General features: G+C 42.3%; 1 protein-coding gene across 4 annotated transcripts in view; it reads right to left on the bottom strand.

The window, feature by feature from the left end:
• Positions 1 to 16928, bottom strand: part of sdsl (serine dehydratase-like) — a 43731-nt gene extending 26803 nt beyond the window's left edge. Inside the window, exons 1-5 of one of the 4 annotated variants that reach the window (XM_043715834.2) lie at positions 16677 to 16928; positions 9171 to 9268; positions 8179 to 8347; positions 8029 to 8068; positions 2312 to 2451 (exon numbers count right to left, since the gene is read on the bottom strand). In XM_043715834.2, the coding sequence (XP_043571769.1) occupies positions 2312 to 2451; positions 8029 to 8068; positions 8179 to 8337 (339 nt within the window). In that variant the 5' untranslated portion in view covers positions 8338 to 8347; positions 9171 to 9268; positions 16677 to 16928. The remainder of the gene's footprint in view (positions 1 to 2311; positions 2452 to 8028; positions 8069 to 8178; positions 8348 to 9170; positions 9269 to 16676) is intronic. The other 3 variants (XM_043715833.2, XM_043715838.2, XM_043715837.2) reach the window with 3 other exon arrangements.
• Between the last annotated feature and the right edge of the window lie 285 nt (positions 16929 to 17213).

Genomic DNA, 17213 nt, shown 5'->3' with positions numbered 1-17213 from the left:
TAACATAAATGCAAGACATCATTAATGATAGCAAAGTATATTTTGGGCCAAACAGATGGGTTTCAGATGAATGCTGAAATATAATAAACAAGCTTTAAAAAATAACATTTGTGGTTATTTTATATAATCATGGAGAAATTTGATATTGATCAAATGGAATCGATTCTTCTAGATCATGCAGAACGTTTAGCAGAAATAATGCATTCAGTGTACCAGTTTTCTTTTTTATCTTTCATGGAGTATGGGCGTTGCTGATTGGGCCAACATTTATTGCCAAGTCCTCATTTCCCATGTGAAGATGGTACTTCTTTAACAATTGCAGTCTATCTGATAAAGGGATACCCAAAATCCTGTTAGGATGCAAGTCCCAGGATTTTGACCCAGTAACGGTGAAGGAATCGTGGTATAGTTCCAAGTCAGGATGGTGAGTGACTCGAAGGGGAACCTGCAAGTGATGGTGTTCTCTTGTAGCTGTTACTCTTGGTGTCCTCGTGCTTGAATCACAACAGGCAATTAATGGCAACATTCTCTTAGCTTTCCTGATTATTTGTCATTTCAGGAAATAGTCAGGCAAATAATCTGGAAAGCTAAGAGAATGTTGCCATTAATTGTACAGGGAATTGAATACAAAATTAGGAAGGTAATGCTTCAAGCACTGTGAGGCCACATTTGGATTGCTGTCCACAATATTGATCATCTTATTTAAGGGAAGACATCAATGCAGTGGAAGCAGTTCAGAAACATTTTGGTTGGTTGTCTTATGAAGAAAAGTTAAACAAGCTCGGCTTGAGACCATTGTAGTTTAGAAAAGTAAGAGGCAACTTGATTTAAACATCAAGGGTCTCAAGGGGTCTTGATTGGGTGAATGCAGAAAGGATATTTTATCTTTTGGCAGACATAGAACTAGGAGTCACCGCTAAAAGTCAGGGGTCAGCCACTTACAACAGAAGTGAGGCCCTTTTTTATTTCTTTGAGGGCCTTTGGAACTCTCTTCTTGAAAAGATGACTGTAGTGGATAGATTCTTGTTAAGCAAGGGGGTGAAAATTTATCAGGGGTTGGTGGGATTGTGGGTTTGAAATTTTAATCAAATCAGCCATGATTTTGTGAATAGCATGGTTAGCTTGAGGGACTGGATAGCCTGCTCCAGCTTTTAGTTCATATGTTCAAATGTCCATGTCCTCCTAGATTGAAGCCTGATTTTGGAATATGTTGCTTAAGATGGAGTCCTGGTGAGGTATTGTAGGTGGCAGACATTGTTACATTGTTGGTAGAGGAAGCTCATATGGGCAGGCTGCTTTGTTTCAGATTCTTGCTGACCTCCAGGTTATTGATAGCGAAGATTTGGTGATGGTATTGCCATTAATGTGAAAGCGAGTCTGTTTAGTTTCTCTCTTGTCGAGTTTGTCATTACCTAGCCTTTGCATTGTCTAAATATTAGTTGTATCATTAAATGTTGAGCACCTTGGTGATATTTTGTCATATTTACAAAAATACAAGTGATTGTTGCCACTTGTCATCCTAACCCTGGATATTGTCCAAATCATTTTGCAGTTTAACATGGACTGCTTCAGTAAGTCAGACGTCTATTCCTCCTCATCAAGTTTGCTTCTGATTTGATACAACATAACCTACCACAAATTTGGGATTAGACTGCACACATCATTTTACTTATCCAACAAATAGAATGCTCCTAGCTTTGAGAATTTGTTTGAAACTGCAAGATCCACAAATTAGGACTTACAATCATATAGCATCTTTCACAACTTCATGACACCCCAAAATTCTTTACTGCCAAGGTATACTTTTGCAATGTATTCACTTTTGTAATAAAGGAAACACAGCAGCCAATTTGTGCTCAGCATGCTCCCACAAACAACATATGTTAATCTTGAGATGTTACTGAGGAATAAATATTGGCCAGGATAGCATGGATAACACCTCCGCTGTACTTTGAAATAGAGCGATGGATCTTTTTAGGGTCACCACAGAGAATAGCTGACGCCTTGGTTTAACACCTCACTTGAAAGGTGGCATTTCTGACGGTGTTGTATTATGCTGAAGTGGCAGCCTTGGTCTTTGTGCTCAAGACCTAGAATGAGGCTTGAACCAATAACCTTGCGACTCAAAGAGTTATCAAGTGAGCCATGCCTGACATATCAGCATCCCAGCGTGGATAATATTTACAAACCCAGCCACCATATTTGTGAAATAGTACCTCACACATCTTCCCCCCCTCCGTACCTCCCAGTCAGTTCCTCACCCACCCAGATGATAGATGCAGCCTCACAAAACATTCTGACAAGGACACACCTTACCAACGACTTCCACAAATGCTCCGTGATCTTTCAATTTCTGAACGGTAAATGCTGGTGTGCTACTGGGAACCAGAATGGTGGCAGGAATCTGGAGCTTCTGAGCAGCAAAGGCAGCAGCGAGGCCGGCGTTCCCTCCTGCAAGGTCAAAACAGCTACAACTATTAGAACAACACTGATAACTGGTGGGCTTCACCAAATTAACACATGGTGGCTTTTTATAAAGAGTTCAAAAAAGCTTTTTGCTATTGATGTTTGAAGCTATTATTTGTCGAAGCTCAACTGATGAGTATGGTGTGAAAATTTGACAAAAAAGGTAATTTGGCTGAACCAGTAAACATTCTTCCCCAGTATGGAACTAAATGTTACAAACATAGAACATGGAACGATGCAGCACAGTACAGGCCCTTTAGCCCTTGATGTTGTGCCGACCTTTTATCCTACTCTACGGTCAAACTAACAAACATACTCTTCATTTTACAATCATCCATGTGCCTGTCCAAGAGTCAGTTAAATACCCCTAATGTACTTGACTCTATTACCACCGCTGGCAGTGCATTTCATGTACCCACTACTCTCTGCATAAAGAACCTACCTCTGAAATTCCCCCAAACCTTCTCCAATCAACATAAAATTATGCACCCTTGTGATAGCATTTCCGCTCTGGGAAAAAGTCTCTGGCTATCCACTCTATCTATGCCTCTCATCATCTTGTATAACTCTGTCAAGTCACCTCTCATTCTTCTTCGCTCCAATGAGAAAAGCCCTAGCTCCCTCAACCTTTCTTCATAAGACATACCCTTCAGTCCAGGCAACATCTTGGTAAATCTCCTCTGCATTCTCTCTATACCTTCCACAAGCTTCTTATAAAGAGGCGACCAGACCTGAAAACAATATTCCAAGTGTGGATAATCAGGGCTTCACAGAGCTGCAGCACAACTTTGCAGCTCTTAAAACTCAATCCCCTGCTAATGAAAGCCAACACGCCAGGTGCCTTCTTACAGACCAGGTTTGAACCTAGTCTCCAGCTACATATGCTCAGCTATCTGGATTGATAGTGATGATGCTAAAATTCCTCAAAAGTTAACTCCTGCAGCAAGAAGTAAAGCAGCAGGAACATATCACCTCACTTTTCCCCCTGAGTCACATTCTACCTTAGCTTGGATAATATGTTATCACTGCAACTTCATCATTTCTGGAATTTCTTATCCAACAGCACTATTCCCACAGCAGCACAGTGGTTCAGGACTGGTCAAGGAAATTAAGGATGGGTGATAAATGAAACACTTCTTTTCAAGAACAAGGTTTCAGAAAAATGGCTAGAATTCACTTGTTATATTTATATATGTTATCAGCCAGCTAGAGACATTAGCTTCAGGAGAGAAAAGAAAATTGTCATCACTTTTTAAAAGCATCAGCAAATTCCTTTGTTCCAGGAATGAAAGTTGCACTGTTTCCCATTTCCTTGCTCATTAACCTGTTAAAAAGATCACTACATTCTGTCAAACTATGAAGCATTCAAACACCACATTCCTAGAATTTGATTAAAACCTTCTATTACTCACCAGCGCCTTCTCAAAGACAGTTAGGAAGCAGCATGGTAACTCAGTGGTTAGCAATTCTTCCTCACAGTACCAGGGTCCCGGATTTGATTCCAGCCTCGAGCGACTGGCTGTGTGGAATTCGCACATTCTCTTCGTGGGTTCTTTCCATCTGTGGATTTCCACAGCCCAGGGATGTGCAGGCTAGGTGGATTAGCCAGGGGAAATGCAGGGTTATAGGGATACGGTAGTGGTCTGGGTCTGGGTGGAATACTCTTCGGAAGGCCAGTGTGGACTCAAAGGGCCGAATAGCCTGCTTCCAAACTACGGGGATTCTACGATTCTATGAAGGGCAACAAACCCTGACTTGTCAATGACACACAAATCCAAAGAAAGACTGAATTATAAAATGAATCACATGCTTGTTCAGGCATTCACAACTGATGACATTGGATTTGGGAACTCTACATGATAACTTAGCTGGAGAGACTGAAAACCAAGTCATTAGCAACAAATTAGATGGAATTTAGTTCAAATTAATCAGCACTGAAGAAAGGCAAAGAGGGACCTGAGGTGTTCTTAAAGTAACAATTATGGGAAAGTGAATTGAAACGGTCACAAAGGCTGCAAACGATGTGGATTGGGCTAAACAATTGGGCAACAAAATGACTTGACAAATCTACTGAAATTCCTCGAGTTGATAAAGGGAAGCCAATGGATGTAGTTTCTTTGAACTTTCAGAAGGCTTTCATAAAATATTAATGTGCAAAATTAAAGCACATAGGATTGTATATTGAGATTGATAGTACATTGGTTAGCAGATAGGAAACAAAGAGTAGGAATAAATGGGTCTTTTTGAAAATGCCAGACACTGACGAGTGGGATACTGCAGGAATCAGTGCTAGGACTTTTAAGTTGGATGATCAGTCACGATCATAACAAATGGCAGAGAATACTGAAGGGTCAAATGGCCTACTCCTGTTCCTATTTTTCTGTATTTCTCTGGCAGAAGGAGTACAATGTGCGCAAATGTGAAGGTATTCACCTTGGTAGGAAGAATATAAGAACAGTATTTTTTAATTATGAGGAACTATTAAATACTGATGTTCAGAGAAGTTTGATGAATGAATAATTTATTGTCACTTGTACTCTACAATGAACACAATAAATTTGGATTCTCTTCTACTGTATACAAAAGATTGAAAATTTCTCAGCAAGTAATTGGGAAGGTGAATGGAATGTCAGCTTCTACTGCAAGAGGGTTGGAATTCAAGAATAAGGAAAACTTGGTGCCATTTTGGGGCTGAGTGAGACCACACCTGACTACTGGTTTGGTTGCCATATCAACAAAATAATGTACTTGCCTTACTTGGAATGCAACAAAGATTTATTGGACTAATTCCTGGAATGACTGTACTGTCCTAATAAGACAGGTTGAGAAGAATGGGCCATTTTGTTTGGAGTTTAGGAAATTGAGAGGTGAAACACATAAATTTTTGACAGGATGCTGAGAGGTTGCTTCACCTGACTGAAGAGTCCAGAGCAAGAAGTCTCAGCTGGCCAGTGAGGAATAAAATGCAGAGAAACTGATTCACTCACCGTGCATCATTGGAATTTTTGACTCCAGAGGTCTACCATTAAGTATATTCATAGTTGGGATTAGTTACCTGATTTGTTAACTTGGAGTATACAGGAATGTCAATAGGGAAAGTGGGGTTGATCTGAAAATATTAGAATTTTATCGAATGATGGAGCAAAGTCATGAGGGGTATATAGCCTCCTCCTGCTCTATTTCTGAGAACCTAATATGAGCAGCTGAATTTCTTCACCCACATTTATCTTTGTAGTGATAATTAAGCAACAATGGAGTGTTGAACATAAGGAATAGGAGCAGAACTTTGTGATGTGGACCCTGAAGACTAATCATCCAGTGAATAATGTCATTGCTAATTTGATACTAACCCCACGTTGCTCTCCATTTCCTTATCCCTTGTTTTCCTTCATGTCCAAAAATCTGACGATCTCATTCTTGAACTACTCTAGTACTGTGCATCCATTGCCTTATGAGCCAGAGAATTTCAAAGATTCATAGGGCTCCAAACACAAAGCATTCTTCACCTCAATTCAAATGGTCAATCCCTTCTCCTGAGAACATAGATCCCAGATTTTAGATTCTTCAGTCAGGGGAAACTGCCATCAGCATTTAATTTGTCTTAACGTCAACATTTAAGGAGTCGGGAAAAAAATTGCTCTAGATTTTCACTGCAAATCACAGTCAAGTGATTTGTGTTGGAAGTTTCGTGGTGTCAAGTGACAATAGGAATAAGAATACCTGTAATGTTTTTCCTAGCTGATACTTACTGGAGAAACAATTGAATTCAAGACCTCCCATTTGATTTGCAGACTCTGCATCATGCAGTATAGACTCTTGTGGCTAATAAATTATGAGAAAAAAAATCTGTATTCCTACAATTGTTTTAAAAGGCAGAGTCACAGAGATATAGAGAGCCATAAGAATATATCTTACTTCATAACAATCTTGCCTTTCTAGGTGCATTGTTCCATTGATGGCAATTTTGCGTTGTTTGTCTCCAGGAGTAAACTCTAAACAGTAATCTCATTTACAAGGTTCCAAAGGCCAGAATGTAGTGATTTGAAATTTATTTACACTTGCAATTTAGCAAATAAATTGAATCAATTTTATTCAAGCACTTTGTTGTTTTCATTACTGCACTGAAGTGCATTGAAGGGATAGGATCCGTTACACAGAAACACCAAGTCACCAGTGTTAATATATATATATATAGCATCAGTGAATGGAGGACTATTCAAGTCACAGTAGGTTTCACTTTCTCATTTACAATAGCTGAATGGATTCTAGGTTAAAAGTTGGATTCATTATTATGCTCATAACTTACACTATAAATAACTCTTATGAAACATAATACCACAAGAGCAATAAAGTAAAGGTCGTGTCTCATAAGCAGACATTTGGACAAAAAGTAGTGGGTTTTAAGGATTGACTTAAAGAGAATTGGAAGGGTAGAGCATTAGGAAAGGCCTGATCAGCTGAAGATACTGTTACTATTGATAGAGTGATTAAAGTCAGAGATGCACATAAGGCAATATTTAGAGGAACAGAGACGCTCAGAGAATCGTGGGACAGCAGGAGAGAAACAAGATCATGAAGGCATTTCAAACAAAAAAAACGAGAGTTTTAAAATAAAGGAGATACTTAACCTGGAATCTGTGTAGGTCAATGAGGACAGGAGTAACAGTCAAAAAGGATTTGGTTGAATTAGGACATAGCAACTACTTTTGGATGAGCTTTAAGTTTACTCAATCAGGAATGTTTTTCCATCAGGATTTACCCAGCTCCAAATGTACTTGCTTTTCACAAAAATAATGTAGATTAACCATTAATTCCACTTCAGAATTCCACTGCAAATTTGAACTTAAGTGACTTAACTCAGAGTTAATGTCCTCCCCTCCACGCAAACCTTGGTGGATAAGGATTTGAGCAAGTCTTTTAGTTTATATGCTTACCACCATTATATTTTGCACATGATCACATGCAGAATTGGTTAATTGCTTTTAGATTAGATTAGATTCCCCATAGTGTGGAAACAGGCCCTTCAGCCCAACAAGTCCACATTGACCCTCCGAAGAGTAACCCACCCAGACCCATTTCCCTCTGACTGATGCACCTAACACTATGGGCAATTTAGAATGGCTAATTCACCTGACCTGCACATCTTTGGACTGTGGGAGGAAACCGGAGCTCCCGGAGGAAACCCACGTAGACATGAGGAGAATGTGCAAACTCCACACAGACAGTTGCCCAAGGCCAGAATCAAACCTGGGTCCCTGGTGCTGTGAGGCAGCAGTGCTAACCACTGAGCCACTGTGCCGCCCTATTTTAGACCCTGTTTTATTTTCGACTTCCCATTCTCTCAGGCTGAATCCAAGCTATGACGTTTATACAATCAGAAAATCTTATCAAATACTAAACACACTCTTTGGCATTCAGTTTGAATACCACTAATCACAACATCCACATAAACTATTCCAAATAAATTTTCAAATCAGACTGTACTCAAATTAATTTGAATCATGTTAACAAGCCTTAGTGCAATTACCAAACTGAAGGGCTCACCAGTTAATTGTTACTGACCTGAAGAGCATACAAAATGTTTGCAGCCTTTCTCCGCAGCCTGAAAGAGTGATATACAGGTTTTTATTTTTGCATGGTGGACATGATTATAAATTCTAAGTAACATTAGTATGAAACAAAAACGAACTTACATATTTTCCTGCTGCTTACCTTTATACAGAAATGCCCAATTCCTCTTATCTTAAAGGAGCCAGTTGGCTGTACGTTGTCAAGTTTGATGTAAACTGTTGTCCCTGCCACCTTAGAGAGCGAGAGACTCTCATTAAGTGGTGTGTTGATATGAAAGCTTTTTCGATCTGTCATAGCCATTGTCTATCAACTAAAGATTAAAATGAATGAATTAGTTTTATTTCTTTAAAAAAAGTACCCTTTCTCTTTATTTTTATTCCTTCTCTTCTCTTAAGTCAACCTTAACTTTATGTTTCGGAGATGTCGGTGTTGGACTGGGGTGTACAAAGTTAAAAATCAACAACACCAGGTTATAGTCCAACAGTGTGCTTCCAATTAAACCTGTTGGACTATAACCTGGTGTTGTTGATTTTTAACTTTAACTTTATGTATTTGCATATTGCTTTCCCAGCTACAAAGACTATACTTTCCTCCCTTATATCTGGCACAGGAAATGAACTCAGCACAGTCTCACAAAGGTATATGGCTGTAGAATACATACTGTACATTAGATGAGACAATGCAACAATGGTGAACGATCTATTTCTTCAAGAACAAATACATTAGTGATAAGACAATGCTGTTACAAAGCACAACATGATTACAAACCATTATTGACATCACAAAGAAAATAATAATAAAGTGAGGATGGCTGATTAACAAGTTAACTGCAAACAGCTACAGTGAACTATGCTGAAAATTTCATGTTGCTCATCTTGGCCACATACATGAGCTTAACTTTGTATTAGATCACGGCATTATAGCTAAAGTGTAGATTCAATGTTTTAACATTTGCTAATTTTATTTAACATTATAGTGTATACTGTTAATATAGTTGCAAAAAAGTACATGCAAGCTTCCTTCATCTCCGTCATTATCTCAATTGTTGTCAAAGAGCAGGCAAGGAAATATACAATGCACCCAGTGAATATAGAGCTGGTAAATAGTGTTCTAATATTTAATCTGCAACACACCTTGAAGGCAATATCAAAGCCATTTGCATTCACTTTGAAGTTATTTTAATATGATTTCCTGTCCAATGGGTCAAATAAGCTGCTTTTGGTAGTGCTCACTGAGAAAGAAGAAAAAGCATTTATTTATATCGTGTCTTTCATGGATGCCTCAAATAATTTTACAGCCAAACACTTTTGAAATGTAGTCGCTGTTATTACATAGGAAATGACAATTTAGACACAAACATCCACAAATAGTAATGTGATGATGACCACATAACCTCTTTATTGTGTTGGTGATTGAGGAATAAATACCGGCTGGAACACGAGGGATCACAGTCGAGAGTGTGGTGCTGGAAAAGTACAGCCGGTCAGGCAGCATCCGAGGAGCAGGAGAATCAATGTTTCGGGAATAAGCCCTTCGTAAGGAATGAGGCCTGTGGGCCAAGGGGGCTGGGAGAAGGTAGCTGAGTGTGCGATAGGTAGGTGAAGGTGGGGGTGAAGGTGATAGGTCGGAGAGGATGGTGGAGTGGATGGGCGGGAAGGAAGATGGACAGGTAGGACAGGTCCAGAGATCTGAGATAAGGTGGGGGATGGGGAAATGAGGAAACTGGTGAAATCCACTTGCGGAAGCCTACTTGCGGAACGCTTCAGAGACTATCTCTGGGACACATGCATGAAGTAACCCCACCGCCCTGTGGCTGAACACTTTAACTCCCCCTCCCAAACCCCAAGGACATGCAGATCCAGAGCCTCCTCCATCATCAAACTCTTACCGCCTTCCGCCTGGAGGAAGAACGCCTCAACTACTGCCTCGGGAACTTCCAACCACATGGAATCAATGTGGATTTCACCAGTTTCCTCACTTACCCTTCCCCCACCATCCCAGATCCAACCTTCCAACTCAGCCCAGCCCTCTTACACTGCTCATCTTCCTACCCACCTATCCGCTCCACCCTCCTCTCCAACCTACCACCTTCATTCCCCACCTTCATCTACCTATTGCACTCTCAGCTACCTTCCCCCGGCCTCACTCCCCCTCCCATTTATCTCCCAGCCCCCTTGGCCCACAAACCTCATTCCTGATGAAGGGCTTATGCCTGAAACTCTCCTGTTTCTAGGATGCTGCCTGGCTGGCTGTGCTTTTCCAGCACCACATTCTCGACTCTAATCACCAGCATTTGCAGTCCTCACTTTCTCCAGTGGGATAACTCCCTGTTCTTCTTCAAAACAATGATGTGGAATCAGTAATCCATGTGCCTCAGCAAAAGGGAACTTATCTCAATGATACATTCAAAAAATAATACTTCTAACAATGCAGGAGTCCCTCAGCTTTGATTCTCAGACTCACAAAGTACTTGAGGTGAGAGTGTTACCAACCAAGCCATAGCTAGCACTGAAGAAGAAACAGCAGCCAGGACACAGGTAATCACTTGTGATCAATACCTTACTACCTTTTACATCCATGTCACCAGAGAAATTAGACTGTATTTAAAGTTTTAACTAAAATACAACATTGCCCCTCCCCAAAAATGCAAAGCACCTCAATACATCACAACAGTATCAGCCAATTAAATATCTTTAAAATGTAGTCAGTATTGCAATATAGGAAACGTGGCAGCCAGTTTGTGCATGGCAAGATTCCACAACCGCCACAATATATTTTAGTTGTGAGAAAAAGGATACATGTTGCCTAGGACTCTGGAAAAAGCTCCTCTGCCCTTCTTTGAAAAACTATCCCATAATCATTGACTTCCAAAAGAACACACAGCGTTAAACATTTTCTCTGAAAGAGTGTAACTCCAGGAGGACAGCACAGCACCCCTTCAGTAGTGCTGAACATTTGCTCTCAACACTGCATGGCAAGTCATAGCTTCACGACTTAACAGAAAATATCTGACTTTGTGCTGCTTGTCAGTGCCATCAAAGGGCTTGAGGAGTTTTCAAAAGAACAAAGGCAATATGGCACTTGGAGTTGGTTAAATATATTTCTCATGATCAAATATTACTCCATTCCTATCTTCTTACACAGACTTTGGCATGCAGTAGGTGAGGGTGGAGGGGTAAGAAATCTGAAAAAAAGTGTGCAAAAAGGAATAAAGTGTACATTATTTTTAAAACTTCAAATCCTTTTGCATTTATGATATGTCTTGCAACAAGCAAGTTTGTGAATGAGCATCACACCGATATCACATTTCTCTGCACATTGTTTTAAGCAGATGCTGACTCTGGTATTCAAACAAAGAAGAATATCGCAGGAAGCATTCATATATGAACTCCACTGATGCAAAATATATTCTTGAACAGCAGTAACGCTGAATGTACTATTGTTATCTTGAAATAAGATAACAACAAATGAAGCACACAGACAGATTTTCCTCGAGCTGCAACAGCCATATAACTACTGATGGCCAGCAAACTGGTGGGAAGCAGTCAAGGGGGATCATCAAGCAGTTCTTTATCGTAAAGGTACTCAGAAGGTGAGAGAAAGAGAGGCGGGGGGGGGGGAAGAAATGGTCCAAACTCCAAAAAAAGCATGTAGAATCTTCTCCTCTGCAGACAATGGGATGATATCAAGGAAGATTTCCAGGAGATGAAGAGTCAGCAAACTTTGTTCTTTCCCTCGGAGGCCTCCAAGCCAATCTTCCAATCCACGATCCATAGGATGACACATGCTCACGTTTGCTCTTCGAGAAGGTGCACAGAGAGCAGCCTGAATGGAGAAGATGTCTCAGTAAAATCATCTTAGTCTGACATCCTGAGGATCAGAAAATCCTTTAACTCCACTCTGTACGACAGACAGCCCGCAGACAGCGCAGCCTCCGAGACATTCCTGTCCTCTATCTCAGGTTTCAGACAACAGCACGTGGGAGAGGCTGCACCAGCTGTTCTCTCTGGATGAGCTGACCATGGTCCTTGAGTCCTTAGAAAAGAATAAAACTCCCAGAGACAACGTCTTACCAGCCAAATTGTGTTTGCCTCTGTGGGTCCTGATTGGCCAGGACCTGCTGGAGGTGTACAACAGTGTGCTTCTGGCTGGTGGCAAGTGTGAAGCCGTGAGGAAAGGTATCATCAGCCTCATCTCCAAGTGGAAGGGGGAGAGGGAGGAAATTAGAAATTGGTGACTAGCCTCACGGCTGAATGCAGGTTGCAAAATCCTGTCTAAGGTGTCCACCAACCAGATCAGGTCTGCTCTGGGCTTGGTGATCCCCCCCGACCAAACCTGTGCTGTACCAAACAGGACGATATCTGAGAGCTTTGTGTTCCTCAGGGATATGATCACCTACATGCAGGACATGGGTGGATATCTGCCTCATCAGCCTGGACCAGGAGAAGGCCTTTAGCAGGATATTGCACACCTATATGTGGGACGTGTTCTCCAAAATGGACTTTGGGGAGGGAATCTGCAATTGGATCTCTACACCAACATGGTTAGTAAAGTCTCAATCAATGGGTGGGAATCAGACTGCTTCCCAGTCAGATCTGGAGTCAGGCAGGGCTGAAGAATTCATGAAGAAGGGCTCATGCCCGAAATGTCGATTCTCCTGCTCCTTGGATGCTGCCTGACCTGCTGCGCTTTTCCAGCAACACATTTTCAGCTCAGGCAGGGCTGCCCACTCTCCCCTGCCTTTTGTTTGTCCTATATAGAGCCTTTTGCCAAGTCCATTATGAAGGATGTGAGCCTGAGAGCAATGACCATTCCAGGCAGTAGGGGCTTGCAGGTCAAAGCCTCCCTCTACATGGATGATGTCACTGTTTTCTGCTTGGATCCACTATCAGTGTGCAGGTTGCTGAGCATCTGTGGCCAGTCTGAAGTGCCCTAGGGAGCCAAGGTAAATCGAGTCAAAAGGGAGGTCATTTTCTTTGGAGACTGGGTCAACTTATCCTTTTTCCCTTCACTGTCAGGAGAGATTACCTGAAGGTGCTGGGAATAAGGATCAGAGGTGCCAGGCATGTACAAAAATTTGAGAGGAGTGTATTGTCAAGGTGAGGAGGAAACTGGGCTTTTGGAAGCACCGCTCTTGCTCCATTGCAGGTAAAAACCTGGTCATCCGGGTGTGAGGTACTCTCAATTGTTGAACAAGGTGCAGGTCTGGCCCATTCGCAGAAGCTGCACTGTTGCAGTCACCTGAGGTCAAAGATGGACTATGTCCACAGGAACACCAGGTACAAAGCTCTGATGCCCAATGCCTCCCTCACCTTGATGACCACCTTTGTGTGTAGCTGCATCAAGCTGTGCATAGATCCTAGGAACACAAACACCAAGTGTCACTTTGTACTAACTGTTCCCAATGTGGCAAAGGATGGGACTGGCCTCAGTACCACAGAATGCTCCAGGTCGTTGGACATCCTTCATGGAGAAATTTACAAATAGAAACACCTTTGACCACAAGTCCATCAGGCGGTGGTCAGATCTAGAGTCCTTGAAACATTGTGGGAGAAGGAAACAATGCCTCTTGTCAGGTTGTTGCACAAACATACTGTCAAAGTGATTTGCCTGAATGCCACATCACCAGAACTTTCCAACAAGCACAAAGACATCGCTTTGTCTGGTGATGAGAAGGGGACAACCCAAAATCTTTCACTACGCCCGGACTTTCTGCACCACCGCACACTGCCCTCGGAGAAGTGAGGGATATGAACAGGGGAGAGGGGTGGTGTTGGTATGGGTAGGCTGTCACACACATCTCCTTCTGGAATGTACATTTGTGAAGAGGGTCTGGAGAGAGCAGCAGTGTTTTTTGTCGACGTTCATCCCGAGTGGCTCCATGATGCAGGACTCTGCACTCTACTGTCTGTTACTTGGGACACACACCAAGAGGACCATCAACTCGGTTAAAGCCACTGTCTTTGGTCTGCCCAAATCTTGTTGACCTTCCAGTCCAAAGAGTTGACCTTGAACAAGTGTTTCAGACCGGCATCACGAGGTCAGAAGTGGGACGTTTGTTCAGGACTGCAAAATATTCAGCACTATTCGCTATTCCTCAGACAATCAAGCAGTCTGTGTCCATATGCAGCAAGACCTTGACATTTAAACAGAACTCACCTATCTCCACTGTACCTGTCCACCATCTACAAGGCATAACTCAGGAGTGTAATAATACCATCAGTTCTGAAGAAGGGTCACTGAAGCCGAAACGTTAACACTGCTTCCTCTCCACATTTGCTTCAAGACATGCTGAGTTTTTAAAGCAATTTCTGTTTTTGTTTATGTGTGATAATACACTCTACTTGCCTGGATAAGTCTATTCCACCAGAAAAGAAACTCGACATAATGTAAGATAACACAGCCCACTTGATTACCACCACACTCACAAACAGTGGCAACAGTGTGTGTTACCTACAAGATGTACTGCAGCAACACACCAAGCATCCTCCAAAAGTACCTTCCAAACTGTAAACTAAACAACTCTGAAGGACAAGGGCAGCAAATGCATGGGCACACTGCTACCTGGAAACCATATTCTGGATCAGTGGTGCTGGAAGAACACAGCAATTCAGGCAGCATCCGACGAGCAGCAAAATCGACGTTTCGGACAAAAGCCCTTCATCAGGAATAAAGGCAGAGAGCCTGAAGCGTGGAGAGATAAGCTAGAGGAGGGTGGGGGTGGGGGTGGGGGTGGGGAGAAACCATACACAACGTCCTGTTTGGAACTAGATTGCCATTCCGTCATTGTCGCTGGTTCAAAACCCTGGCACTCCCTTCCCAACCGCACCGCAGATGTGTCTATATTTCAAAATGTGCAACAGTTCAAGCAGCAGCCTCTGGGTAGTAAATGTTGGACAATCCAGTGATAGTGACATCCTAGCAGTGCCCCCAATGGCCTTTATTAGCCCTACATTTGGTTAACTCTCATTTTGATCCTCAGTGCTTCAAGGTATATGATTAAAATTATTACAATCTTACTGAGGCACCTTAAGAGTGGAACATCCTGTAGTCAAATGATTTCACTACAAGGTCTGTGATATTTAAATTGAAATATTTTGTAATGTATTACTTTTTAACAAATTTTATGAACAAAGTATATTTTTGGATAAAGAAGAATTAGGATCCAATGTGCATTCAGACATACAGAAAACACAAAGGTGAGGAAGAGGTGTCGCTGGTTCACAATGAAAGCTTTTCAGCTGTTTTCAGCTGACTTGCAGCATTGGACTGACCCAAATCAAAGCAGGACTTATACACTTAATGGTACGGTCCCAGGCAGTGTTGCTGAACAAAGAGAACTTGGAATGCAAGTTCATAGTTCCTTGAAAGTAGAGTCACAGGGTAGACAGATAGTGAAGAAGGCTTTTGGTATGCTTTTCTTTACTGCTCAGAGCATTGAATATAGGAGTTGGGAGGTCATGTGGTGGCTGTACAGGACATTGGTTAGGCCACTTTTGGAATATTACGTGTAATTCTGGTCTCCTTCCTAACGGAAAGATGTTATGAAACTTGAAAGAGTTCAAAAAAGACTTACAAGAACATTGCCAGGGTTGGAGGATTTGAGGGACCGGTTGAATAGGCTGGGGCTGTTTTCCCTGGAGTGTCAGAGGCAGAGGGGTGATCTTATTGAGGTTTATAAAATCATGAGGAGCATGGATAGGATAAATAGACAACAAAGTCTTTCCCCTGGGGTGGGGGAGTCCAGAACTAGAGGGCATAGGTTTAGGGTGAGAGGGGAAATATATCAAAGAGACCTAAGGGGTAACTTTTTTGACACAGAGGGTGGTGGGTGTTTGGTATGAACTGCCAAAGTGGCAAAGGCTGGTACAATTACAGCATTTAAAAGGCATCTGGGTGAGTATATGAATAGGGTTTAGAGGTAAATGGACAAGTGCTGGCAAATGGGACTAGATTGGGTTAGGATATCTGGTGGACATGGACGGTTGGATCGAAGGGTCTGTTTCAGTGCTGCACTTTCCCAGAGTGTTATCAGGCTTTGCTGGCGCTACAAAAGACTGGTTCGAACTAGCTGCCTGGGCACAATGTTATTTATGTGACTACATGAGTGAAAGCGTTGCTGACCCTATGATATTGGGTACAGTGCACGGAGTAGGGAAGCAGGAATAGGACAGCCTTGTGTCCGGTGGCCGAAGCACTCTGACAAGTTGCTTCAGCGTAAATGTGTCCCCAGGGTCCACCTTAAAGCTTGCTCCCATACTGTCAGTAACCTGCCTGGATACTCCTCCGTGCTTCACTGTGAGATCTTAACTCAATCTGCGAGAGTAAGTGTCATGCAGTTTCAGTGAAATCTCCAGCTCCAGCTTGAAGGGTTCTCCTCTGCACTCGGCGGCAGCACCAGCCGCGGCCGCACTGTTTCTCTCTCCGAGCCCCTGGGGCTCCCTGCGGGCTGAAACTGCGATCAGCTGCGGGAGGCGAGCCGGACACAGACCCGAGGCCCCTCCCTGGACCCGGTTACCAATCCACCCCGGGGGAATCCTTTTCCATCTCGGTGATCCCATAACCAAGCTGTGCTAGGAGAGGTCAAAGTGAAGTTCTTGCAAGTAATTATACTAAATGCTGAAAACAAAATTACTTACGCTGTCGATACCTACCACTTGTGCAGTGTTTTGTAAATCCAGCACTGCCAATGCCTAGCCAGTGGATTTCTTTCCTCAACAATAACTGTTCGTTCTGTGTTTTCGGGCTCCTTACAGATGAGGAGATTGGCACTTTCCCAGGGTGTTATCAGGCTTTGCTGGCGCTACAAAAGACTGGTTCGAACTAGCTGCCTGGGCACAATGTTATTTATGTGACTACATTGCTGACTCCACTTCTGGCTCTGAAAAGCCCAATCTTCCCTGGCATGCATCGGCTTTGCAAACCCGCTCCAACTTAATACAAAGCGTGGAAATAGATGTACCCCCTTTCAGTGAGAATGGTACTCAAAATATGAGGGATCTAATGAGAATAGCTCTGCTCCCATCGTCAAAACAGGACACAGATTCAAGGTTACTGGCACAATTAAAAAATAACATGAGGAAAAATGCTTTTGTTTACAATGGAAAGTTGTTAGCATCTGGAATGCACTTCCGGAAAGGATGGTGGGAGCAGGGAGCAACTTCAATGGATGCTCT

This window comes from Chiloscyllium plagiosum, unplaced genomic scaffold, assembly GCF_037043375.1.
Source record: "Chiloscyllium plagiosum isolate Xiang-an unplaced genomic scaffold, Cpla_swu_hap1 HiC_scaffold_24, whole genome shotgun sequence".
Lineage (NCBI taxonomy): Eukaryota > Metazoa > Chordata > Chondrichthyes > Orectolobiformes > Hemiscylliidae > Chiloscyllium > Chiloscyllium plagiosum.
This window is presented reverse-complemented; position numbering and strand designations above follow the sequence as displayed.